Raw genomic sequence first — 26124 nt, forward strand, 5'->3', positions numbered from 1 at the left:
AGGTGAAGATGAAAAAAAGTGGTACTTTTCTCAGGTACCACTGAAAAGGAGGAGGAGGAGAGATCTGCAGTGGAGTAGGAGCTGTAACGGTGTACCTTCTGAAGAAGGCAAAAGTGAAATCAAGGAGAAAAGAAAAAGGAAGGTCAAGGAGACAACAAACCTGAAAAAAGCCACCAATTAACTGTCTTCAATTCTGTCCAACACACTCAAATGACAAAGCTTTAGTCACACCAGCTTGGAGGGGGTTGAGGTGCTGGTGGAGTGAAAGGAGAAACTAGAACACAATCACAGAAGAAATGGGGAAAAAAGCCAAAAGCAGCCAAGGAAGTGGGGCCTTTCCTTAGGCTGAAAGGCCAACCTGGTCCCACTGCTGCACCTCCAGTTGTCTTGGAGGGTATTGCTGCCTTAGGGCTGTGTCCTGCAGCGTGGCTGGGACACAGGCCTCCTTTTTGCTCTGAGTGTATGGTCAGGTGGGCAGAGAGCATGAGAGGTGCACAGGATGCCAGCTTTTCTCAAAGAGATTTGCAAACTTATGTACACTTCCTGGAAAGAGGAAAGAAATCACTTCCCCCCTCCTTCATGCAGGACTAATCCTGACAGCAGAAGCACCAGAGACTCTTTAAGCCTTCCATCAGGCTAAGATTTGCAGGGTCTTCATCTGAGCTGTCAGCTTTTCACTTCAGCCTAAGCCATGGTATGCAAAGCCTTTGAAGTTAAGGCACCTGGAGTCAAAATCGCACCAGAAAGACAAACTACAGGGCTTGCAAAAAATAAGTACATAAGTAAAACCTCCTTTTATTCTGCTCACAGGCTGTGCTGAAAGTTTACCCTTTGCTGTAAACAGAATAAAATCTTTCCTGCCTTTTTCTCAGCTAGTCTTTTGAAAATTCTTGCTGACTGGCTCTCTGTTGATTTCAAAGGAAGGTTGTCCTGCAGTGCCAAAGACTGCTCAGTTTTGGTGGGAGTGGATGCATGATGATAACCTGGCAATGCTGTGGCTGAGGACCAGCTGCAGCAGCATTCCAAAGCCTCCACAGCCTTTGTATTCCCACAGCAGGCGGGACGGTGAGATCTGGAGGTAGTGCTTTAGCTCTGCTTGGCATTGTGCAGGAGAGTGGCTCATCTGATCTTTGAGGCTGTCTTGGGCTACTCTCAAAAGGCAAGGAATACAGGTATAAAAAAGGAGGGAATCTTTGTGTGAACAGGCACTATTGGGTCCTTCCCAGCAGAGACAGGCTACAGCATGAATTGTCGACAGAAGATGGGAAATATGCCCCTGTGTAACATGGGTGAGTGGGCAGGACCTCAGCTTATGTCCTTCTCTACCTGTCAGCTCGCTTTGGGCTCCCTCCATGCCTTTCCACTTGTCCCACTGCCAGGCTGCGACTTGCAGGGACCTCGTAGTCATGACAGGACTGTACAAATGGTGCCTGCTCTCCTGAAATGCCACAACTCACTATTCTTTCATTGCTATTGCTCAAAGATGCCCCTTAGTATCTTATCCACCCACAAGAAGAGTTAATGCTAGAGGTGCTCACAGTGATTGATAACACTAATATCCTATTCATTGCCTGTTAACATTCCCTAATGACATTTCTGTAATTATTTTAATTGGTTTTACTAAAAAGAATAACAATGAGCCTCTAATGCTTGTTGGTGTTTGGTTTAAGCCAGTGCCTTACAGATGGCTCACTCCTTTTAACGAATGGAAACATTTATTTAAATTTTTTGGTGTTTAGCTGCTTTCACTGCATCTCTACATCTGCTGATTACCTTTTCTTTTTTCCAAACTCATAATGATCCTAAGAAATTCCAAGTAAATGTGAAATCCTGGGATCCAGATGGATTTCCTGTTGTCATTACAACAGCCATCATCACATCTCTTTTTTTGTGCACAGTCACACACAGCTGCCATGCCAAGATGGGGACAGTTAACTTGCAAGAATTTCTTCAGAAGGCTTTCCCCAAACATACAATGAAGCAAAAGCAATGAAAAGAGCAGATATGGGAAGAATTAACAGATCTAATTTGACTTTTTTGGTCTAGCATGAGCCAGAGCATAAAAGAGTCCAGATGAATGTTTTTCTTTCTTCACTGATGTTTATGCAGGGATGTCCTACCACAGCTGGGATGTTTCTGGTTCCTCACCCACACACTCAGCCAGGTAATCTTCTCCCCAGGCAGTGAGAGCTCCTCAGCTCTCACTAAGGTGTATCTGCCTGTGCAGGTAAGATCATGATTTGGGAGCCTTGAGACTGTGCGGGTGAATTCCTTACTCTTTCATCACCTGCTGCTGCTCTGGGATACATGGCTTATGCAAGCATGATTCACACTGTGCTCCCTCCTAGAGATTCACTTTTGTGTTTCTTACTGCATTGTTTTTCTGGATCTGAAAATAACTTCAGTCTGGGTGAATGGGAAATTGCAAGCTGAAGTAATGTCTCTAGAAATGTTATTTTCTATTTTCCAGGTTGAAGATAAGTTTCAGCCAGGGTCATTACAGGAAAAACTTAGGAATAACTGCAGGAGAGGCCCCAGCAAGCATATGATATGTGTTTTAATTTGAGCAGACCTTGCATTGTGCAGGAGGTTTGGAAATACATTGAAACCCAACTGAGACCTTTCTGCTTCCAGTCTGTTTGTCCTTCTCACTGGCAAACGGGCAGCTAGGAGCAGAAAGGGGCCCAGGGCCAATGGAGATTGAGAGAGGTATCAGGGCATTGAGCAGTTTTGAGGATATGTGAGAGTAAAGGCAAAACAGGAGAGCCTATTGCACCCAAAGATTGATGCCAACCATGCTACCCTGCCCAGGACAGCCTGAAAGGATGTGGCATGCCCGTTCCAAGAAAGTGGGATGTGGCTGGCCATGTAAGGGACTCAGCCCAATATGCCAAGGGTACAGAACATGCAAGGAAGCAGAGGAATTGTGTCCCACAGGGCAGCACTGCCCTGCCAGTCCCTCTCCAGCCCCGTGCCAGCTCAGAAAGGACCTGCTTGACTCAGAGCATCTTGTTACAGGTGTAACATGGGAACTTGCTCCAGGGAGAGGAAGAATAAAAATTTCATGCAATTTGAGCAGAAATTTCAGGCCATCAGTAGCACAGCACTGAAAAGGAAGGGAAATGAGTAAGAGGTCCTGCTGGTTGCTGTTCTGCGGGAGCTGAGGCCGGTCTCTCCAGTGCTTTGTTTATTTCCCTGGCTTGGTAATTTGGCAACTGCCCAAAGGCTAATTAGGCACCTCAATTTTCACTCTTGTGACTAGCATCACAGTAAGGATCAGGAATAAGCAATATAAATAATCTCTTCACAAACACTTAAAGCATTTCCTCTGCATTAAATGACTTAACTGGAAGCAAACTCAAGGGCTGAACTGACTCACCTAAGTGAACCTAGCAGAATAACAGCTGCTACTCTTCTCTGCTACCCTTTAGAGATCCTCTACAAATCTGAGAACTGTTGGAGGCAGAAAGATTTCAAATCCCATTTTTCAAATTTTAGGGGCAAAGGCAGCAACTCATAAATACAGGAAAAATACCAGAATTTGCATTCAGTCCATTGCTTGAGTTTCAGACAGCCCCAAAGCACAGTTGCTCTGCTCTGAGGCAAGGGGTCAGTTCATTAGGCACCCACTTACATACAGCTACAAGGTAGCTAAATTTTTCAATATTTTTTATGCTCTCCCCATCTTTTCATATTTTTCCTTTATATCTCCCTCTCTTTCTTCAAGTGTCACCTGATAGAGCAGATCCTGTATCAAGTAGGAGTGAGTCAGCATCCAATTCACTGCTAATCAGGAGGATTCAGAGTCAGACAAAACAAACAAGGACTCACTCCTGATAAAATGCCAGTACAGAGTAAAACACCTTAATGCCATCGATTTCTTACCAAGTCCTTGGAAGTCTTCATAATTCTTTTTGCTTTTCTTATTGCAACACTCAGTCCCACCTAGGAGAACAAGAACAAAATGAAAAACAACCAGATCAGCCTCACAGTATCCTACCAACTTTTCCCCCCATTTCCTACCATTTTTTTCTATTTTAATATCAGTCACAGCACAGAAATGATGTATGAGTCCACAAACTCCTCATCAGTTACTTTTTATTGGACTAACAATCAATTATCCAGTCACCTTCTATGAAACTCCAGTAGCAAGAGTTCATTTATTTTGCTCCAGGGCATCATTTATTTCCCAAGGAAAAGTCCAGATCAGCTGAAGAGCTGAAATTCATATCCTGGCTGCACTGCGTGAGCTGCAGAGAACATACTTCTCTAGCAACTCCTCCTGAAGGAAAACTCATCCATTAAAAGGCTAAAAGAGCGTTACTCGTGTAACATCAGTCTGACTTGCTGTGGGAGGGTACAGAGGAAACATTTGCTCCTGCATGGATAAGGGTTTTACTCAGCTGAGGTTCATCCCGGCAGGGGAACATGGAGTGCAGGAAGGTACAAAGCAGGGAACAGAGTTTGGAAGGAAAATCCCCTGCTTAGGATCCAGGAGGGTGAGCTTTTTATTCTGGAAATACCTGCCCTCCCTGGAGAGCAAGTTCTTGCTGACAGTGGCAAGATAGTTTTTCTGAAGAGGCATTTTGGGATACCCCCACATTGTGGGCACTTATAACATAGAAAGAAAGAGCAGGAGAGCCATTCCGAGAAAAGGTCTTGGAGAGGCATCAGATTGGCCATCATAAGGCCATGGGTTACAAATAAGTCAGCTACTAGTGATAGACAAATAAATCATGAAATCCCTTTGCACACAAGCTCTTTGGAGGAGCAGAAGAAATTTTGTGCAAGGGGCGCCATCCATGAGTGTGAGTGACAGCCAGGACAGCTCTGCTGGCAGCAGGAGGACACAAGTGCCACATGTGGTGCAGCAAGGTAAAATGCACCCTGATGGCTGCTTGCCATGGCCAGCAACTGCCAAAACACTGCCTTTGTCCTTGGTCCTGCTCTCCAGGCTTTCCTCAAGGCTCTGCCACTGCTAAAACCTCAACAAATACATCTTTGCACTCCGTGTGGTCCACAGCCCTGGGTGCTGCCTGCAGAATTGTTGAGGCATAGGCAATAAGCAGCTGCTGTTTCTGCACTGTGCTATTTAATGTTGACCTGGCTTTAAGAAATTTGTCTTGTATCACAGCACAGAAAGATCACACTGCTTCTCCTGCCACAAGGACTCTTACTAGTCATGGAGGTGAGGGGATGCTCATGCCATCCAAAATATTTAACAACTGTTTAACAACCCTGAAGAACAGCACTTTCTAAATTCAGACTTATCTTTCCATAAGAAAGGAAGTTCTCACAACTCCAATTTAGGGAAAAAAAAAAAAAAAAGAGACAGTCAGAAGAGTCTGGGAGGGTAAGGCAACACCAGTGTGCTCCCCCCTGCTGCTCCATTTTCAATTCAGGACAGTATTCTTTTATCTCAGTGATGACAATCCCCACATATTGTGCTGCATTTATTAGGCCACCTTTGAAAATAGCCATATCTGTGAGATATGATATGTGACATAACCAAGTGATGGCCTCTGTCCTCCTCCTCAGCATCCAGCATGATGAAGGCTGGAAGCAAACTGCCTGTTTTGCTCTCTTTCAGCAGGAATAACTACTAATGTACTGCAGGCTTTGAGAATTGGCAAAAACCCCCCAACCTTAAAACAAAAAAGGAGATAAAAATCAGTTATTTTTGAAAATGTTTCAAATGGAAAAAAAATCCAGAATATCACTAACACATTAACACCTGGTTTCTGCTCAAAACTGTTAGTGGGGACAAACTGTTCTGTCTGAAAATGACCTGCTATCAGTCCCTCCTACAGCCCAGCCTAAGGACATCACTGCCAGCCTAAAATCAGCTGGGTCTGAGGGCTCTGAGGGAAAGTCAGCACAAGTTTATATTCATCTGGACAGAGCTACAGGAACTCAGCAAGGGGGAAAATAGGGATGCTTCAGCAAATGCTGTTATTACAGCATTTGGAAAAAAAAGAAAATGTCCCTCATGTGATGGCACCTTATTGAACAGCAGCATGCCAGATTAGAATATTAAAGCAGACTTAATTTGTATTTAAAGTAATCATTGCCAGCATTTTTGTGCTGGGGATAAAATTTAGCATGTCATTATAATTGATTTAGGCAGTGATCAAAGCAAATTAATTAACTGTGATATTCAAGGGTCAAAAATTTATGGTGAACAACACAAAGGGATACGGACGAATAAGCATAAGCAGCGAGGAACACAGACTTCTAAGCTGCTGGGTTTTAATATATGTGTCACATTAATATATGTAGTTAATATATGTTTAATTCATGGTGTCTATAGTCTTCTAAAAATCAGGGTATGTCATCAATAGATGAGAGAAGTTAGCAATGAGCCAAGACATTGTTTTCTAGTTTTTTCCCCCTGGGCAAATGCTGTCCCCAAAACCAATCACGCATCTTACGTTTGCCATAGTTATGTTGTACAATTCCAGCTGCTGTCATTTCTGCAATAAAATTACTTGAGAGGCAGATGTGAAAAATGGCTTGAAATTGAGTATAACAGTAGGAAAATTCCCAGAGATGTAGGACTTATCAATCCTTTTCTGCTGGGCAGGGTAGGAGAGACCTTTCTTGCTCACAGCAGCAGCACATGAGAAATGCATGCTACAGAAAGCTACAGCAATATTGCACTCAGAAAGCAGAAAACAAGGGAGGAAAAGGTTGGAATGACCTTGTGTGTGGAAAATGCTCTCCCTGAAGCACTGAAGTTGACACCTTCTCTCACTTCACATGTTCCTTCAGCCAAGATTCCAGGTTGGACTGTGGAAGACTGGCAGCTGAAACACCCACTGGGAAGAAAATGCTCCTGGTTTTACAGCTCACCTGTAATCCCTGGCTGACACCAGCATGTCAAGTCTGCCACTGAAGGCCACACCACCTGTACAACCTCCCCTGCTGCACCTTGGCCAGCAAGGAGTCTCCTCTTGTTCCCATGGCATGAGAGCACCACCAAGGACGGCGTTCCCTAGGCTTCAGCAGCTGATGGATGAGTCCTGGGGAGCAGCCAGCACCATCCACCCCAACTGGAGCAGCTCTGCCACCCTGTGTGCACAAGATATCCAGCCATGGATGGGGCCAAGGGCACGGTGTCACTGGGATTTTTTTCACTGCTTTCTTCCAGTGTTCTCCACAGAGACCACGCGTTCCCAGTAATGATTTCTTTTTTGGCAAACAGATGTATTTCTCATCGTAAACAAATGCACGAACCAGCTCTAATTCTCTCTCATTTATCATCCTTGTTAGCCAGCTTTCTCTCAGGAGACCAGATATTTACCAAACACTCCAAGTTTCCCTTCTAACTAATTTTCATCATCCTTTAACCAAGAGTAGCAAGATAGCAAAATTCTGCAAAGCTTGTCAAATAGCACAGCTTGATTTGTTCATGAGTAACGCTTCCTTGTCCTCACACTTTTGTCTGCCACCTTCCCACCCCAAATATCTCTGTGCCTGCTTGTTTTCTAGGGTCCTGAGCTTCTACATTGGCATGGCACAGCTGCATGCACCACCTTGCAAACCTCATGCCACTCTACTTCCTTTGGATTTTTTTGGTGGAATGTTGGGATTGCATGAATTAGCTTTTTGGGGTGGTTTGGGTTTTCACTTGGGGTAGGGTTTATTTTATTTTCTGCCAGTGAGGAGGAGCAGAGGAAATTAAGAGAAACAAGTGAAAGAGGAGGAACTAGCACTCAAACTGTGCCTTCTGCTATTACCTATCTATAGGTAGTTTCTTCAAGGCTCAGTTCTGGCTGCAGGAGAAACTCACATTTCAGTGGATTTTACCAGTTTCCAAGAACAAAGGCTAAAAGGAAGGCATCTGGCTCCACAGGACCTAGCCTACCTCCCAGATGCTGTTTGTTTTACTGCTTGTGGTCTCAAAAGAAGGAAACAGGTCCGAGTCACGAGGTTTACTTTGTACTGGCAGCCTGCTCTTAATCAGGAATGCAGAAGCACTCCCACCCTGGAGTTTGGTTCTGTCTCACCTCCAAGGAGGAAGCTCACATTTTTTACTGAGAAAGATGAATGAGAGATAGCAGCAGAAGTATTTTCATTTTACTAAACCCCAAAGGGTTTATTTTTTCCACCCAGAATTAGCTGTTTGGCTCCTACTTTGCCAAACAGCATGCTGACCACAGTAACACCCATGAGGGATGTGGCTTTGTAGGAAGTCAGTGAAAGACCTGATAGAGGGTACATAAACCAACCTGCGTGCTTGTGGCAGTGATGCTTATTCTGGCAAGATAAAATTATAAGAGCATAAATACGTATATTTTTGCTGATGAAAAAGGACTTCCACCAAAATCCTATTGATGGAGTTTAAGACAAAATATGCAGCCGAAAGGTCTCTGAAAATGTGGAGCATAAAAGTGATGGGAAACAGAAGAGGCACCCTGAAAGGCAGAAAGATGGAGTACACACTTCCAACACAGACTGTTTTAGTGATTGCTAGAGCACAACCACAGTGCTGAAGTCAAGCCATTATTCTGGCCCCAACAAATCAATTAAAGAATTGTCATTTAACTAAACAGGCCAGCTGGCTTAAAACAATCTAGAGACAAGCTGAGAATAATCTCCTGCAAACCTGCTTGTTCCCAGGGCCAGAAAGGAATCCTGGTAGGCACTACAAAAAATTCTTCACCCTATTTCAGGCTTTTTCATTCACTAGAGGAACATCCCTGTATTACACAACCTACTGCAGAAAGTCCTCCAGCACATGAGGTGATAAACATTTTTGGCTAAAACATCATCCAGTCATCCTAAACCAGCTATGGATGCCTGTACTACTATCAGTCTTTTGGAGTGATGCTGCAGTCCATATTAGAATATCTGTTGTTGATGTGGCTTAAACTACAAAGTGCATTACAAAAAACTACAAAACACTTTACAGCAGCTTCAGACACCGTCCATTTTTCAGCCACCTTTAATAACCCTTCACTTCTGATGTACCCCATTTGTCTCTTTACTTGAAGGAGACCCCAGTGTTGCCACCCTCATACTAAAGGGCAGAGGAGAACCTTTGCTCTGCCCTACAAGCCACGGGTGGCAAGAAGGGGCTCACAGGACCCATTACAAGGGACACGTGGTTGCAGAGTCATGCTGGTGATCCAGGAGTTGTAAGGGCCCCTTCCAATCTTCCCCACCAGCATCAGAGGTCTGCTCCTGAAACTGCTTCCCAGGACAGCAGCCCACCTTGCCCAAGCCCCAGCAACAGGGGGCTGCCCTTGCCCAGGCTGGATGCCCTTCTCCTCCAGCTCCCTGCTGAGAACACTGAGCTCCATGCAAACAGAATAATATTTTTTATTCATAATTACAGCAAAGTCTTCCAGAATAATCACAGAGTGATAATAGCTCCAGGCAGCTTGGCAAAAAAATTAATAATTTGGGATAATTTGTCAGAGACCAGGGAAGTATGTAAAATGATGCACGTATCATTTACACAGATTGCAGTGTCTCCCATATGTAGACAGTTTGAAAGGCCTCTGAAGCAGGGGCTCTTCTTTCCTCAAAACACAAAACCTCACTAAAGCAACACTGCAGAAACAGAAGAAAATAAACTAATGATGGAAAAATCATGTTGATATTTTCCACTTTCCAATTTTTTATTTAGAGGTAATTAAAGCCTGAGCATTATGCTGCCATCCAAGGACGAGTAACGCTATTTCTTTCACTCCCTTTGCCAGTACAAATATGATACTAATTCTGGGAAAATGGGCATCCAAAAGTCTAAATGAATAAGTGAAGTACCTGAAAATCAATAGAGTTGAACAGAACAGTCATTAGTATTAAAGTCTTGTTCAAACACTCGGCAGGGGACTGCGCCAACATTTGCAGACTCATAAAACTGAAGTGATCAATCAAATTACAAACTAAAGAAGCAAATGTGAGGCAAACTGCATTTTATGCACCTGTGTCTCTGATTGTATATTAATTTTTTTCACCCATAATTCATCTTTACTCAGTCTGACTAGTCACAGAGTTACTGTGGGCAATTTATCAACCACTTGAGCATGAATTCCAAGCATGCTCTTGCTCTTCTCCTCCCATCTCCTCATGCTCTCTCAGGGCACAAGGAGAGGCGAAAAGAAGGGCACAGTCAGTGTAAAAAAATTGTTTTTTTGGTAGAGTTCCCTTTTTCCTGTTGAGAAACAAATACCTTGGCAGAAAGGGGTTTAACTACCACTTGGGAGGGTTTGCTTGAGCTGCTTACTCAGAGGGACAGTCTCAAGCCCATGCAAAAAAGAGTCCAAAATTTGTTAAAAAAAATAAACCAAAGCTCCACCACATTCAGGTATTTTCCTCATGGACAGTGCACTCACTGAAGTGGAGGTGGAAGGAAACAACACCTTGGTCCTACCCCTGTTCTGGGAGATGGGTAAGAGCTCACAAAGATGTGACATCAACCCCATGAGTGGCATTCTTTCCCCTCTGTCTGACCAGCCTAGCATTTCAACACAGGTGCTTTAATTTCTTCACAGGAGCCCCTTTGATTTACACAGCCATGTCTCCAGGCTCCTTAGCCTAACCACTGTGCATGGCCATGGTGAGCCCATCCCTCTCTTTCAGTGCAGTTCATTGCCTGCATCCTCTTTCACTTCAAGAGGCACCTTGCACTTCTGACCCTCAGCTCAGGATGGGGGATTTCTGATGGCACCTGTTTGATGAAGTTTTGGCAATATTCTGGTTGGGTTGAGTTAGTGGGGGCTGTCTCTGCTGTTTGCACTCATCTTCTTTCACCTCTGTGTGTAGCACACCCATAGATCTCTACCTTGACATATTGTGGAGCATAGACTCACACCTGCTATAAACCAAATATTACTGTCATTCTTGGAAGGTAAGTGTTTCCCCAGACCTTGATATTGGCAGCACTAAATCCATCTTGGAGGTGAACTGCAGATCATTGAAGCCCATAAAAAGATTGCCTGATTTCAGGGACTGCTGGACTAGACCCTGTGGGAAACACCTCATGCAGTTAGAAATTCAACCAGATGAAGGGAAAAAGATTTCCAAAAATAGGTGCTGAAATGAATGGCTTGCTTTTCAGCACCACCAAACAACCCCCATCACTCACAGGTTTGAGTGTGACTGGAGGAGTGTGATGGCTGGGATGGAAAAAATTACTCACAACCAAAAAAATCCCAAAACAAACAGCACATGTTTAGGCACCTATGCAGATATGTACATGTGCAGGTATAGCAAAGGTCTGGGACATGTAATCAAGAATGTGCAAATGTTGTAGCAAGTAACTGTACATCAAAGAAGTGGTGGTAATTAAATATGATTTCAGCCTGTGGCAAAAGATAATGCACATTAACTTAAAACCTCTTGCACTGCAGACTAATTCAAATCAAACAGCCCTGCATTTGCAGCAGGTAACTTGTGCCCACCCAGGCTGTCATGGCAGATCAGGCAATGTGGGGATCACTTCTTGCGCTGTGGTAATGTGGTGGCACAGATGAACCTCAGCTGAGTATCTGCTTTGGGTTATTGTATTGTTTAAGAATAAAGTCCCTACTCTTCCTCTCTGATCCAGACTGGTACAGGAGAATTTAGCCCTGTGACTCCCACGCACCCTCAACCCAGTGGATGATGGTCCACACAGCTAATGTGCGTTATGCACCTTTTGTTCAAACAGATGTTTTTTAGAAATGTCCATGCTCTAAATGTTTATTTCCTAGACAATGCATGTGCAGTGGAAGCCTTCAAACTGCTTCAATTCCAGCTTAAAAGACATCTCACAATCAGTAGTTTTAAGAAAAGTTGGAAACAACTCACCTTTGGAGGGGAGTAGAGATGACAGAGCGGTTGTCCTGGATCCTGTTTACACAGCCTCAAGGAATGGCAAACCACATCGGCATTCATTTCCTTGTCTATGCTAAATGAAATGGTGCATAAACAAAGACTATTATGTTTTTCTGGGCTCTTGAAAGTGGAAGCTATTTCCATGGGAAGCTAAATCTTCCCAACACACCACACAATAATCTCAGCTCACTTCACCGTGGCCCATAACTGCTGCTCAGTACAGTGCTGGGTTCTAATGATTTTCTGCCACGACATCCTACTCAGCATTTAAAACTGGAACACAGGATGATGAAAAAGGACTGTGCTCTACACGCAGCACCTGAATCAAATGCATTATAGTATTCTAGTTTTTTAATCAATCATAAGCCTGACAAAGATTTAAAGGTTAAAGTTAATGCATATGCAATTTGGCACATATGAAGGTTCAATCATTAACTCAACAACATAACCAGAAATCCTTCAAAGATCCTTAACCTTTAATCACCAAGCACGAGTGCTAGGACTGTTTCTTCCTTTTTGGGACACACCTCTGGGCTAATTAGGAATTAAATTAAAATGTTTGATTACAGCATTTCTTAGTCCTGTAAGCACTTTGTAGTCCCTTGGCTAGTTTTAAAAACAAAAATAAAAGCTCTAGGGAAGAAGAAGGTCTAGTAAAAGCTCTGTTAATTAAACTAAAAACTTTCAAAGAGGAATAAAATGACCTACATTTTATTTTTTTAATCACTTAGATTAAATAGTAGGCTTCCCCAAGAGTGCATATCAAGGTCGGGGCTGAGAGCATGTAGGGGCTGACAATTAGAAAGCCTGATTAAAGGTAGAATTGAAAGCAAGAGCCAGGCAACAACTGTGTGATTTTATAGAACCTGTCTCACACACACGGGTTATTCAAATTCCTCCCTCAGCCAAATGAGCTGAATTTCAAAAGATAATAATTTCAGGTGGGCCTGATCTGAGATTTAAATGGAATATCAAAATGGTTACTAGTGGCAGCCTGTGTTTATTCACTCAGGAATAGCTGTGCCAAATGCCAAACCAGAATCACTGTGAAGCATCTCTGCTTTAAAAATAATGTGAATTTAGGAGTGAAATCCCTCCACTTCAACCTGACAGTACATCTGTACATGTCAAGAACAAACTAAGCAAAAATCTGAAAGGACACAGCAATACTTACAGCTCAGCTATGTGTGGTCCGTAAATTTCAGCAAGCACATAACAGAAACCTTGCAGTTTTTCTAGAAAACATAATTGTAAATTCTTTTTTGAAAGTAATTGAACAGGGTGAAACTGGTTTCATAGCAGTCAAAATACAGAAGCAGTTGGTTCATTAAGGTGAATGCTGATTTATCTTAGGGGAAGGCATGTGAATCTCTGACCTCAGTGTAGCACCAGAGAATGGGAAAATCTGGATTTCTAATCTTGCCTAAAACCCTTCTGGCCTTAGGTAAGTCACATGATAAAGACTAAAAAGGATAACTAGCTTTTGGTAATTTTTCTGAGCATGGCGTAATGGAAAAGTCAAAAGAAATTGTGCATGCCACAGCATCTTCTAAGCACTTTAAACATACATCTCAGTAGGTTTGGAAGAAGAAGGAAAACAAACACATAAATCAAAAGGCAGAAAGTGATATTGGGCTTGATGCTACTCCTAGAACTGCCTTGGAGCTTCTGGGGGCTTGTGGAGTTAAGAGAGTATGTTTTGTGTAGAGCAGGAGTTGTGCAGGAGTAATTGCATTCAAAGAAATACCTGACACTTCTCATTTGGCTTCCTTTCACAGTCTACAGCCATGTGCCTTTTTGGGATGCTGGCTCAGGTGGTTTCCTTAATATGTGTGAAGCATGTCATTGATAAGACAGCTCATCAGAGATTCCTTTAAGGTACTGTTGTAAAATAACAGGTGATCCATGGATCTGGGCAAAGACACTGAGGGAGAGGGGGGATTTGAATACAAGCAGGGCACTGATCTGCCAGCCCCACGAAGGAAAACTGCATGTTTCTGGGCCTGAACAGACTAGAGCTGGTTACCCATGCACATATCCTGCAAAGGAGGTGCCAGGTTTGCTCCAGCTGGGGCGGTGCTGTGAAATGTCATAAGAGACAGGTTCACACAAGTGCCGTGACAACAAACTTGCAGCTCCTCAAACTCCTCAGAGTTTTCTCTTGCACCTCCATTACCCAGACAGATAACTATCTGTACCTGGGAAGAAAGCACAGAGTATTCTCATCTTTCACTGAGAAAAGCCACAGAAACACCCAAAGCAGTCACTTCACTCTGACTTTGGGCTGAATATTCACTTTAACCAGTGCCAGGCTGGTCATGCCCAGGGCTGGGGGGCTGCTGCATACAGGGTGGGAAGTTCTGCTGTGTGGAGGGTACAAATCCTTGTGGCAGGGACAAGAGTCCTGCAGTCCTCTCCTGCCAGGACTGCAGCCACCCCAGCTGGAAACCTGCACCTGAGAAAGGAGGCACGGCACCAGGAAATCATAGCAGGGAGTGAAGAGATTAATTTTCCCAACACCCTCCTACTCAGGGCGTTGCAGGCAGCTCCTGTAACTACAGTAGCTGATTTTTCTTATTCCATGACAGGTGTTTTATTTCAATCAAGTTATTAGCTTCATTTCTTTGCCTCCTTTGCCGCATAACTCCTCACTATTGGCTCTTTAGAAGCAATCTGCAAGTAAAAATTGGTCTCCTGACTTGAATTAGATTTTATTCTTGTTCACCTAAAATGAAAGATGTTGCAGACATCAATAACCCTGTGTTTGGCATCACTGCTGATTAGAACACTCTCTGATGAGGCTTGCCAGGGGGGTACCTGGCTCCCTAAGGCAGCCTGCAGGCAAACGTGGCTGGCTTCCCCAACACCTCCCCAGTGCATCACAGGTGATGGTCTCCTTATGAATTTGCCAAACCAGCTGGTGTCCACAATATTTTTGGCTCTGAAGGAGCCAGCTGGCTGCTGTAACCTCTCCTGGTGTCTGAGAAGAGAGCAGAGTTTGGCTGCCTATCAGCTCTGGGGAGCTGATATAGGTGCATTGCTGATCACACTGATTTCCTTAATGCATATAGGAAACTTAATGTGCAATTACCCCATGGTATAAAAAATGATGAAGGTAAAAGGAATAGCAATAATGTTAAATTATTGTTGAGCATGCGAAGTCTTCTTGGAAGATTCAGATGCCATTCAGGCTTTGGCTTTCAACAAAAAGCCAAGACCAAAGCCACAGACAGCATTTACAGGACTTGCCATTGGAGCCAGCAATGATATTGCATTTATAGATATTGCATTCATGTGTTCACAAATCTCCAGCTCTGCTAACACACACAAGGAGAGGATATTGCAGAGAGAAATCTCTGTTAGGAAGAAGCAGTGTAAGTCAGAAAATAGGGGGAGAGAAAGAGAAAAATGATGAAAAACTGTGGGAGTTCAGGGGCCAAAAAGGAGCTTAAACAAAACTAAATGCTGGAAAATTCAGAGAAAAATGTAGAGTATACTTGCTTCAGATAAAAGAGATCCCCTAAGATGCCTTAGATCCCCTAAGAACAGTCTGGAAGGTTTTTCTATATAGCTTCATAGTCCTGGAAACACAAACGCTGGCTGAGTCCCAGAGAACAAATATTTGCAAAAAGGATGCTATTATCACATTGCCATTTGCACTTGAGCTCTAAGGTGTTTGCACAGCCGTGGTCAACACAGTAGCAGAGCATGACTCAGAGGCAAAGCTGGAGGCAGAGGGTCTCAAAGCACATTTCAGGTATCAGACACCTCTGTGTCATCAAGCAGACAGTCAGCATCCAGGTAAACATACATATTTGCTAACAACACCTCTTACACTGTAAATACTGCCCCTTCCCCCAGACCTGGCCTTTCTATCTGCTCAAGAGCCTTCTTCACTCATGACTTCACTATTCTTACTGTCACAGGTCTATTTGCCATGTCGCTTGAATCACACACATTGCAAGCATTTCCATACAAATGAGGCTGTGCCTCTGTTTTCTACACAGCCCGTGAGATTGAGTGGGACTGACAGGTACTTAAATTTTCTCTCTTTTTCTCTAAGCATTTTTTATTCTCCAACATCACATAACTTTACAGAAGGCTTGATCCAAACCTGACTCAATTGTAATCAGAATCATAGGAGGCCCTCAAAAAACCCACTTTCTAAGGTTTTTACACCTTAGGAAAAGCCTTGCTGCCGTTAATTTGTTGCTGTTATTCTTGCTATGGATTGTAGGCATGTGCATAATAATGAAATTGTCTCTGTGTGAAATGCATGACCTGCTTTAGTAGGTTTGCTCCTCGCCATCATCCAAAGCTTTTCTGCTGTTTCAAGCAGCAAGAGGAAACTGTTGATTCCTGCTGGGCTGCAGCGTTCACCTCCCAGGAGAGGATAAATCGGGTTACACTGTAGCTCCCACACAATCCATAGGAATTTTCACTCCTTTCAAGTTCAGGGTCAGGTTTTTTTTTCTACTGGGTATATCCATGCATCTCAGAAGGTAACTGGATTATACAGATTCAACTAAAGGGATAATAGGATTTTATGTCTGTAAAGAATGGCAGCTGAAAAGAAATATCTTGACATGTCAGAAGAACAAGGTCCACTGAGTGAATCATGAGCACAGAGCTAGCATGTCATAATTTAAAGAAGAAAATTGTGTTTTAATAGCAGGATCAGTGCTTCTAATTGCAACTTCATGGTTATGTGCCTATAATTTACAACACTGAGGATATGACTTATGGAATAGAAATCAGATAAGCGTCATTCTATCGATGAATGAATCCTAGCAATTAGCTCCCTGCCCCATTCTGCCTTGGGAAATCCTTCCTTGGAAAGGAGGGAATTAATATTCTACACGTATCCTCTGTGAAACTGGGGTCTACAGAGCGAGATGGTTTCTCAGAGACACAATTCATGAAATCATATAAAAATGACATTTTAATGAAGAATCCTAAGCCATCTTTTTACATTAATAACATTAAAAAGATATCATGAATGTGAGTTCTAGCTACTTAAATAGTTATAGGATTGGTGTATGAGGCCCAGAGCTATTCTGGCATTCAAACTGTTCTCTATTTAGGGGTGTGCCTGTGGAGCTCCAGCCTCCTTTGGGTAGATAAAATGAGGGGCAGAAAAAGGGGAGTCTTACATATATTCACATGGAATAGATATCGCTTTGGAAATTGGTATCACAAATTACATTTCAGTAGCTTTTCTGTGCACATCAAGTGCTCACATCTTACACCTGTCAGCCTCATCTCGTTTTTAAAATTTTACAATAGCAGTTCCCATACCCGCTGAAAACATTTTCATCTTCACTGTTGCTACAAAGACCCGTATCAACAAGCAGGAGGAGTGGTGGGGCACACATTGAATCTATTCTTAAGCTGCTAACAAAGAGACTGAGGGGGGGAAAAAGGAAGGGAACTGGCCTGCATGTGTTGGTGCTCACATGTGTGTGGGGCTTAATATAGCCCCATTCACTCTAACTTTTGGGACAAAACCCCAGCTCTGAATCCAAGCGAAGCCATGTCCTGACTTCCCTGTAAATAGCAACTTGCTATCTCCCAGCTGCACACATTTGAGGTACTGCACAAGAGGTGGGTAAAGTTTTTTCAGACTTCCCATGCGAGTTTTTAATTAACAGGGAAATACATCAGCACCAGCGTGACATATGGCGCATTATTTGGTACTTACCAGGTATGTAGTCACACAGCCTCTCCACAGCTGCCTTCACTGTACTGTTGTGCCACTGTGCAAGCTGTTCGATGACAGACACCACGAGCACGCATCCTTCAAGAAAACAAAGAACCAAAAAGAGGGAATACCATTATTGGTGAAATGTTGTGAAGCGCCCTGCACCACAGAAGTGTTTCTGGCATCTTTGGGCATTTCATTTCTTGAGATGCTCCGTGGCAGTGTTCAAGGGGAAAAAATATAAGTGGATTCCTGCCTTCATTCAAACCCTGTAAGTTATTAGAGAGAGGATGCTGATTCCAGAGGAGCACACAGAACAGCCTGGCTTTTACAGCACTGTATGGTGCTCCTGGAAAAATGACTCCATTCTTTCAAGGTTGAAAATTGAGGAGTCAAAAAGGGATAGCCATTGTAACAACTGCCTGCTTGATCACCAGCTCTCTCATTTTATCTCACAATAAAAAAGGCACAGGTCTGTACTTAACAGGACTTTTATACCTCTCCACACAAGCAGCACAGAGAGGTACAAAAACCGGAAACCAAATGTTTGTGACTGCCTACAGAAGAGAAGTCACACCACAGGCGTATGTGCTGGCCATGACAGAGCATCCATGGCATCATTTCTTCACAGACTTGCTGGTGAAGCCCAGTGATGCTCAGCACACACAGGGCTGCTGAGCCCAGCTACACATTTGTTAAAACCAAAATGACTTCACCGTTCATTCTGCTCTACCTCTGTGGTTGGAAAGAAACCACTTCCTATGACCTATGAATCTGGTTATTTCTCATCACTAATCTGGGTGTGAACAGAGCTAGCAAAGTGTTTCTTGAGATGTGCAGCACTTTTCCCTCTGCTGTTTTGGGGGTTAAATAGATTCAATTAAATAGGTCCCCATGGAACAGTCATTCAAAATCCACATGAAAAGCATTCATTTCAAGTCAATTTTAAATTGCTGTAGGTCAGCATTGTGCTTTCTCTGCAGTGGCTTCACCATTTTATGAGGAACACAGCTTTGGTGATGCCAAGTCTGCCCACTGTAGTCAGACCTGTGATGGCCCTGCCTAGACTCAGAGCCTGTGCAAGAGAGGCAGGTATCCCAGGCCAACAGGAGACAAGGAGCCAAGGTGCCAAGTTCCAGCAGCCTGAATAAAGTTTTCTCTTTGGAATCCCTGTAATAAATCCTGTTTCCTCTCCTGGGCAAGCAATCTCATCTCTGACACTTGCTCTAGCAGGGTCTAGAAATGGAAGTGAGCTGCAGCAATCTGATGTGGCTGCAGACTCACCTTGTTTAAGGCACAAGAACATGAATGTTCAGGTTTTCAGACTGGCACAACTCTTCAAAGTGAGCTTCTAAATTCCTTCCAAGCACCTCTACCAATGTGCTATTAAATCAAAGTGCTGTTTTTAAACATAAATAACTCTGATGCTTCTGTAGCAAGTAAAAGAGAAGGTAGGGCAATTGGAACTTGCTGTAAGACCAATATTTTTGAGTCTTCTATACAAAATACAGTAATCCAGAAGAAATTACAGTGAATTTGTCACCGCTTTTGCAGGGATAAAAGCCACTTCCCCATACTTATTAAATAAAAGGCTCACTCAAGATCCTCTGCAGAATGATTTATAAAGCATGCTAAGAACCATTACCTCCAGTCAGCCTAAAAGAATTGAAGGCTAAATAGAGACAGATACAACCAAGAAAAACTCTGAAGTAAGATATTCCATCGTTCCTGCCCCCTCCCCAATTCCCCAAATAGCCAGAGTCTATCTAGTCCCGGGAATTAACAGCTAATTAAAAATACAACAGCTAAAGACCCAAACTAAAAGTAAAGGGAAGGTCCAAGATGAAGTGTATAGTGCGTTCAGGTCTTGGTCTCAAAGAACAGGTCAGGGCTCTCTGGTCCAGGTTTAACCTTACTACAGCTTTATTATAAAATAGTTTGGGTTGGAATGGACTTTTATAGTCCAAGCCCTGCAGTGAGCAGGGCCATCTTCCCCTCGATGAGGTTGCTCAGAGCCCTGTTCAACCTGATCTCAAATGTTTCCAGGGACAGGACATCCAGCAGTTCCACAGCTGTGGTGGTGGACGTTAAAGAGTGCAAGAAACTTCGGCTGTTTTAGTGCAAATCATCCCCTACACTGGCCTCAGGCATGGAAACCAGACCCTGGCTCCTTTTCCAGGGTGGAAATAGCCTTGCTGTACTGACTCCAGCCTTTAGCACTGAGTTGGCACTGCACATTCTGAAAACACATCTAAAAGTCATTACATAAAGGCTATATTATTAACACACATGAACAACCTGCAGACAACAGGGACTACCCTTGCCCTCACCTCTATGTCTATTTTATTCATGAGGATGGAAGCTCAGAAAAATTAAATTACCTAAATGATAACTTAACCACAAAACCACACAATCTTTCTGTGCTTTCCTTTCTACTCTTACCAAGGTCAGGTGTTCATCTATCAATCATGCTGTCTAGATGTCAGAAAGACAAAAAGGAGTCCAAGCAGAGAGGCAGGGAGAAGATATTTTCCAAGGTTATTTTTTTCATATTTTCCAAGGTGCACAGCTTTTGTTGTTTTACCTCTCACTCTTTTGCTTCATGAGCTGAAGGATTCTACAGAATCATAGAATTGTTTAGGTTGGAGTTGGCAGTGTCACCTACTACAGCAGAGAGAAGTATTTCTCATTTTGCCTGTGCTGTGTAACCCAGTGCTCCTGCACCTGCAGCCAGGGGCTGCAGAAAAAAGGGATTATGGACAAAGAGCTCAAAATCCAAAAAGTTGGGCTGAGAATAAAAATACCATTGACATTTTCAATTTCTCTGTTATACAACAAGACAGTTCCCGCTGAAGATGTAAGTTTCTCTCTCATGTTTGTCAAACTACCACAGGGGGAGTGAGAAAAAAAAAAAAAACCTGCTGTTTTTGGTTCAGCTCTGCAAAATAAACAGAATTCCTAATCACAAACACAATCATGCAGGTAGCCCCACTCAAAGAGCAGTCTCCCAGCAATTAAAAGAAAATTTTTCATGTTGATTAAGCCAGATAGACACCTTTGTGTCTATTGAACCAGGCCCAAAGGCAAATCTGCTTCACATGAGGATTAACGGAGCCAACACTGAGTCTGAGCAGTACTTAATGCAGTACCTCAGGCTACTAGATGCTATACGAATATAAATAACAATAATAACAGCCTGACTACTTGGGAAAAACCTCCAGAGCTGAACTTCAAAATGTTTGCTCTCATAAATTCATCCTTATTCTCAGAGAGGATGTTTCTGCTCATGATATTACACCCTCCCCACTCTGGGCACATGCAGACCACACCTGGGTTATCCAAATGCTCCCTCCTCAAGCGCAGTTATTCCACATGAAATCCCACACTCCATGGGACAAGCTGATGAAGTCTTGGCTGATTTTCAAAAGGATCTGCAGGCACTGCAGCTGGAGTCTCTGGAAGTGAATTTGGAGAATCTCCCAACCCTCTGGTAGGAAAGGTGCTCCCAGGGAACACATTTCACCAGCATACATGATATTGGCTGACCTGCTCTCTGACCTCCACATCTGCCTGGGCTTTTATCAGCTGCCCTTGGTTGACCCCTCCTTACTCCTTGTGAGCTGTGCCCTGGGGGTTGCTTGCTTATGTGTTGGTTCTGCTGATCTCAAAGCCTTTCATTTAGGCTGATGCCATCAGGAGAGGTTTTTGGGCAGGAGGTTGTAAAATACTCAGGAAAAAGGTGGAACCCTGTGAGGAGGGAGGACAAATGTTCCAAGGGGACTCACTGCAGCAGAGAGAGGCTAATCCATCTATGCTCTACCCGGTTTTCTTTCATGGAAACGTGCCTCCCCAGTAATTCAGATTTATCCTCTAGGAGAACTTATCTCTGGTGTTGGGCTATAGGTAAACTTCAAGAGGTTAGTGTCTATGAAAGTTATTTCAAACTACCCTGGCTTTTGCTACAAACCTGGTCTCTTTTTATCATCTTTTTCTGCACTGAGTGGCAGGAACAGAAATGCTGAGTAGTTGTCCTAGTATTTAATAGGTCTTAATTCCACTAGCTAAAAATGGAAAATAATTATAGACTAAAAAGGGCAGGGGGAAATCAGATGTCTTTGACTGTAAAAATCTCATAGCTTTAATTACTTATGACATGTACAAGAATATAAACTTTTAAGTGCTCTGGCATCAGTAGGAAAGCACATCCAGATCTGACCAGTCATTAGCAGCTATTGCTTGCTTTTAATTCACTAGATATTTAGATGTGATTTATTTCTCATCATGAGCTGGACACATATAAGGCAACATAAATAGGCTGCATCATTAAATAAAGCTTTTTTTCTTTTTTTTTTTTACTGTTGCACATGATTTTCTTCAGAAACAACTTTCAGTAAGTTGATTTTGCTGTCTCACTTCAATAATAGGTTTCAATACCTTGACAGGCTGAAGGATGTTTTTCTCTGAAAGAAATTCATTGGCATTACAATACCTACCAGGCATTAGAAACTAGACTGTGGTATTAATAAACGCCTGTCGCTTTTAGCGATGGCTTGTCCCATCTGCTATTAATTTCTGAAGAGATAAGACAAGACCATAACCATTTGGCTCAGTGCAGTAAGGTGAAAACTCACACATCAGGAAGTACTTCTTTCCATATATCTGAAGGTAGTGTGTAATAAAAAAATGCCATTTCCAATAAGCTCAGGAAAAAAATCCTACCCCAATAATAAAATCAGAACTAGAGGAATTCATTGCTTAGCTGTGAAGCCTCTGGCAGTTTGAGCAGACTATTTAACTTAAATCCACTTCTGCCGCGCAAGTTTGAAAGGCTCTATAATTAGAATTATACCTAGGGATGTCAAGAAGTTTTTGGATAGTGAAAGCTGCCTCTCTAAGTTTCAGATTTGTAGGTATATTTGTCTGAGTAATACCCTGTTAAATGGGTTTTCTGGCACCTGGCATATCCTCCTTTGCCATTCTTTGCTCATGTTTCTGGATGCTGGATTTATTTCTCACCCCTACAGCCATAAATTAAATGTACCCCCAGAATACAAGGAAGACACGAATCCAAAAAATGACCTTGGACAGAAATATTTCTCTGCAAACCCTGTTGACCAGGCTGTGGCCACCCTGAGGCCACTGCTTCCTCCTGGTAGAGCAGGAACTGGTGCCTTGCTTGGTGATATGGCAGAACTCTGCCTCAAAAATCTGCCTGCTGCAGCAAGGCTCCACACACATGTAGCCATTTATCCCATTCCTGGCTTTATGCAGAAGATGAAGGGTTTCCCAAAACACAGTCTTAGATTCTTCCATTTATGGATGATCCTAAGCTCCAGGGTATCTCTTAAAGCCTACAGGTGAGGTGACCCAAGAACCTGTCTACAAAAGAGGATATTGCTACTCCTTGTGCTGACAGTGTTGTTCTGGCATAAAAATACCTCCTTCCAAATTAGTCTAATCCAGTTCCAGTTCAACCATTTCTCTTTGAAATTCACATGGGGAGATAATAAGAAATAGGGTTTTCTCCTCTGAGATGGGGACATCCATGTGAGTATTCTAGGTGCAGGGAGACCGTGGCTATGCAAACTTACAATCCAGGAATGTTTTCCTTTTCATATAATCATAGCATGGTTTGGGTTGAAAGAGACCTTAAAGATCACCTAGTCTGAACCACCCCCAGCCATGAGCAGGGACACTTTCCACTGTACCAGGTTGTCAAAGCCCATCCAACTTGGCCTTGAACAAAGCCAGGGATGGGGCTTCCACAACTTCTCTGGGCATCCTGTGCCAGCATCTCACTCACTATTATATTCCTTTCCTAACAGGGCCCAATATCTCTATTGCCTTCCTGCACTGCTTCTCATTACTGAGCTGATACTTTCAAAGAACAGCCTTTTATAACCTCAAGATTTCATTCCAGCTCAATGAAATATTCAGCTCAAATGACATAACTGTATGTGCGAAGTATAGGCAGTTATCTTCCCATATACAGCCAGAGGATTTGTTGCTTTGAAAGGTAATTTGGAAATGGATATGAGTGATAGTCTTTTAACTCAGACTTTGCTTCCTATCCCATTTACAGAATTAATGTATTTTACAGAGATACTGAGGTGATTGAACATAATTATAGGTATCCATATTCAAATGTGTTGGCATATACAAGACCTTTTCACCCTTAATTTGCTAAGTCTTATGAAATATCTTGGAAATACTAAAAGGTACACTATTAACAAACCTGTCACTGGGCATTAAATTACACATAGTGTAGTTACTAAAGAAATTTAAAAAATATTAATATAAAAATAGCAGCATTTTGAGCACATTAATAACAAATTCCATCAAAATCTGGAATACCAGTTATTATTTCTGTTGCTCGTGCAAAAGCAGTGGGCCACCTCAGGCACCCTAACTTGAGAGCTCCAGCCCTTAATTTTTGCTTCATTTAGACACACAACAAGGACTCTGATAAAGCTATGACAGTACAGAAAGTTCAGTTTCCATCTAGTGGAAGATTCCATACCTGGCAGCCAAATGTATCCCCAGTGTTTCCTACATTACACTTCAAAGAGCCCTATTTAACAAAATCTATAACCCTAGGCATTTCCAATAGAAATGTTTTCTGCATTAATTAACATGGAAAAAACCCTATGTATATATGTGTGTCACTAACACATTTTTCTTTTCCAAATCAGGAAAAGGTATTGAAAATTTACTGAAACCTGAATGCTGGCAGGGGATGTTAATGTAAGTAGATAAATGTATCCTTGTTGGAAAGGATTCCCTGTTTCAGGATTCTGAATGCAAGAAACTTTTTTTCAGATACACAGTTCCTAAAAGCAGTAAAAATAATTGCCTTAAACATGAGCAGTAGCTCTCTGTAGGGTTAACACATGAACAAGAGTGAGAGGCACACACATGGGAATCAGGATCCAAACAGACAATCAATAAAATGATTATTATGCTCAAGACAAGCATCAGTAATATAGAATGTACAAGACTACCCATGTGTACAAATGCACATAGATGTGATTGTGTATTTACCCACATATAGATATGGATGTGTTGACATGCTGAGCATATCTTTTCATTGTGATCAATAGCTGTATTTACATTTTAGATTCACAAGCTTTCAGTAAGACTTGGGGTGATTTTGGAAAAGAACTTTTTACCATCAGTTGCTGAAAAGTTGCTAAGTGGTTGCTTTAGTATCTCTACTTTACTATTCCCATACCTGTGTTTGTGCTAGCTAAAGTATAATCATAGGGAAAAATGTTAGGGTCAAATTTAGTATTTATTGCTGATCATCAGGTCAAACTTTGTGGCTGATTAAACAGAGCAATGCCGGTGAAGTGGGCAGAGCTGCTATGGCTTGGAACTGACTGAGCTGTAATCAATGTAGATTCGCAACCTTTTAGAGTAAAATACATTGTGGTGCTCAGTGATATTGAGCAAGGCTTTTTTACAGAACTCAGTGAGCTGTAAATTATACGTTCTGTCATGGTGCCCCCCCAGACAATATGTGCACAGCCTCTCTGCCTGAGCACAGTTGTTAAAAGCCTCCATCTCCATTTGGCATGTTCCATTGTGTGAAGTTATCGGGAACTCCAAACACCACCGGTCCTGCTGCCTCTCCAAGGGGCATATTTCATCCCTGCACTCATGCACAGCTAGACAGAGGCAAACTGTTGAGGACAATGACTACCAGGCAAATCAACACAGGTAGAGGTCAGCATTTTACTCTGCTGGTGGCTCAGAAACACCCGTTCTTTAACGCAATCGGAGCTGAAAATAGGTTTCGAAAACATGCTTCTTCATATGCTAGGAACTGTGTGCTGCTGGCTGAATGGAGGTGGTGACCCACAAAGGTTGCTGAGAATGGCATTATATCGAGCACAAAGATGGGGAAATTTGCTTTTCTGGCTGCTGACCCACAGGATCTCTGCTTGCTAGCAGAGAAAATGGAGAGCACTGCTGTCTGGCTCTATTGAGGGCTCCCTGACTAAACAGCTCGTTCTGAAAAGGGCAACCAAAGTTAATCGCCAATAGAGCAGGGCAGTCTGCTGTGGGGGGGAAACAAATAAATGCTGCTCTTTGCAAATGCTTCTTGCAGCCACAGCACACAACTCCAGAAATGCTGACCTGGAGTAAGTCCTCTTCCAAAACCTCTGCCCCAAGAGATGACCTAAACCACCTAGGCCCTTCTGAAGGCACAGGGCAGACACGGTTTGTAAAGATCCCTAATGAGGTCTTCTATAGATTTCTCAGGAACTTCTTACTCTGCTCGCTTATCACTGTCACAAGAAAATCCTCTTCCTAATCTGAATGTCCCCATGAGAACCCACTTCTGTTACTTCTTGGAGAATGGATCACACCTTTAAGGCTTTCACGGACAGATATATCTTTCCTCAAGTTTTTCTTCTCTAGACTAATTAACTCTAATTTATTCACTCTTCTTTCATAGCTTATGCTTGTTTTTCTCTGAAACCTCCTGTCACTCTGCATCATTCTTCCCCAAAAGGGAAGGCATAAATTCCTCTGAGGCTTTGTCAATGCTGAGAAAGGTAACAGGTTACTTCACATGTCTTGCAAGCTGACTT

The 26124-nt window shown here is 42.8% G+C and overlaps 1 protein-coding gene across 1 annotated transcript in view; it reads right to left on the minus strand.

The window, feature by feature from the left end:
* Positions 1 to 26124, minus strand: part of AOAH (acyloxyacyl hydrolase) — a 72753-nt gene that overhangs the window by 41697 nt on the left and 4932 nt on the right. The window contains exons 2-5 of the mRNA XM_054273355.1: positions 17528 to 17623; positions 13001 to 13061; positions 11800 to 11899; positions 3886 to 3945 (exon numbers count right to left, since the gene is read on the minus strand). Coding sequence (XP_054129330.1) covers positions 3886 to 3945; positions 11800 to 11899; positions 13001 to 13061; positions 17528 to 17623 — 317 coding nt within the window. The remainder of the gene's footprint in view (positions 1 to 3885; positions 3946 to 11799; positions 11900 to 13000; positions 13062 to 17527; positions 17624 to 26124) is intronic.

Source organism: Melozone crissalis, unplaced genomic scaffold, assembly GCF_028551555.1.
Source record: "Melozone crissalis strain CALT ecotype California unplaced genomic scaffold, PUWL_Pcris_2 ptg000016l_1, whole genome shotgun sequence".
Lineage (NCBI taxonomy): Eukaryota > Metazoa > Chordata > Aves > Passeriformes > Passerellidae > Melozone > Melozone crissalis.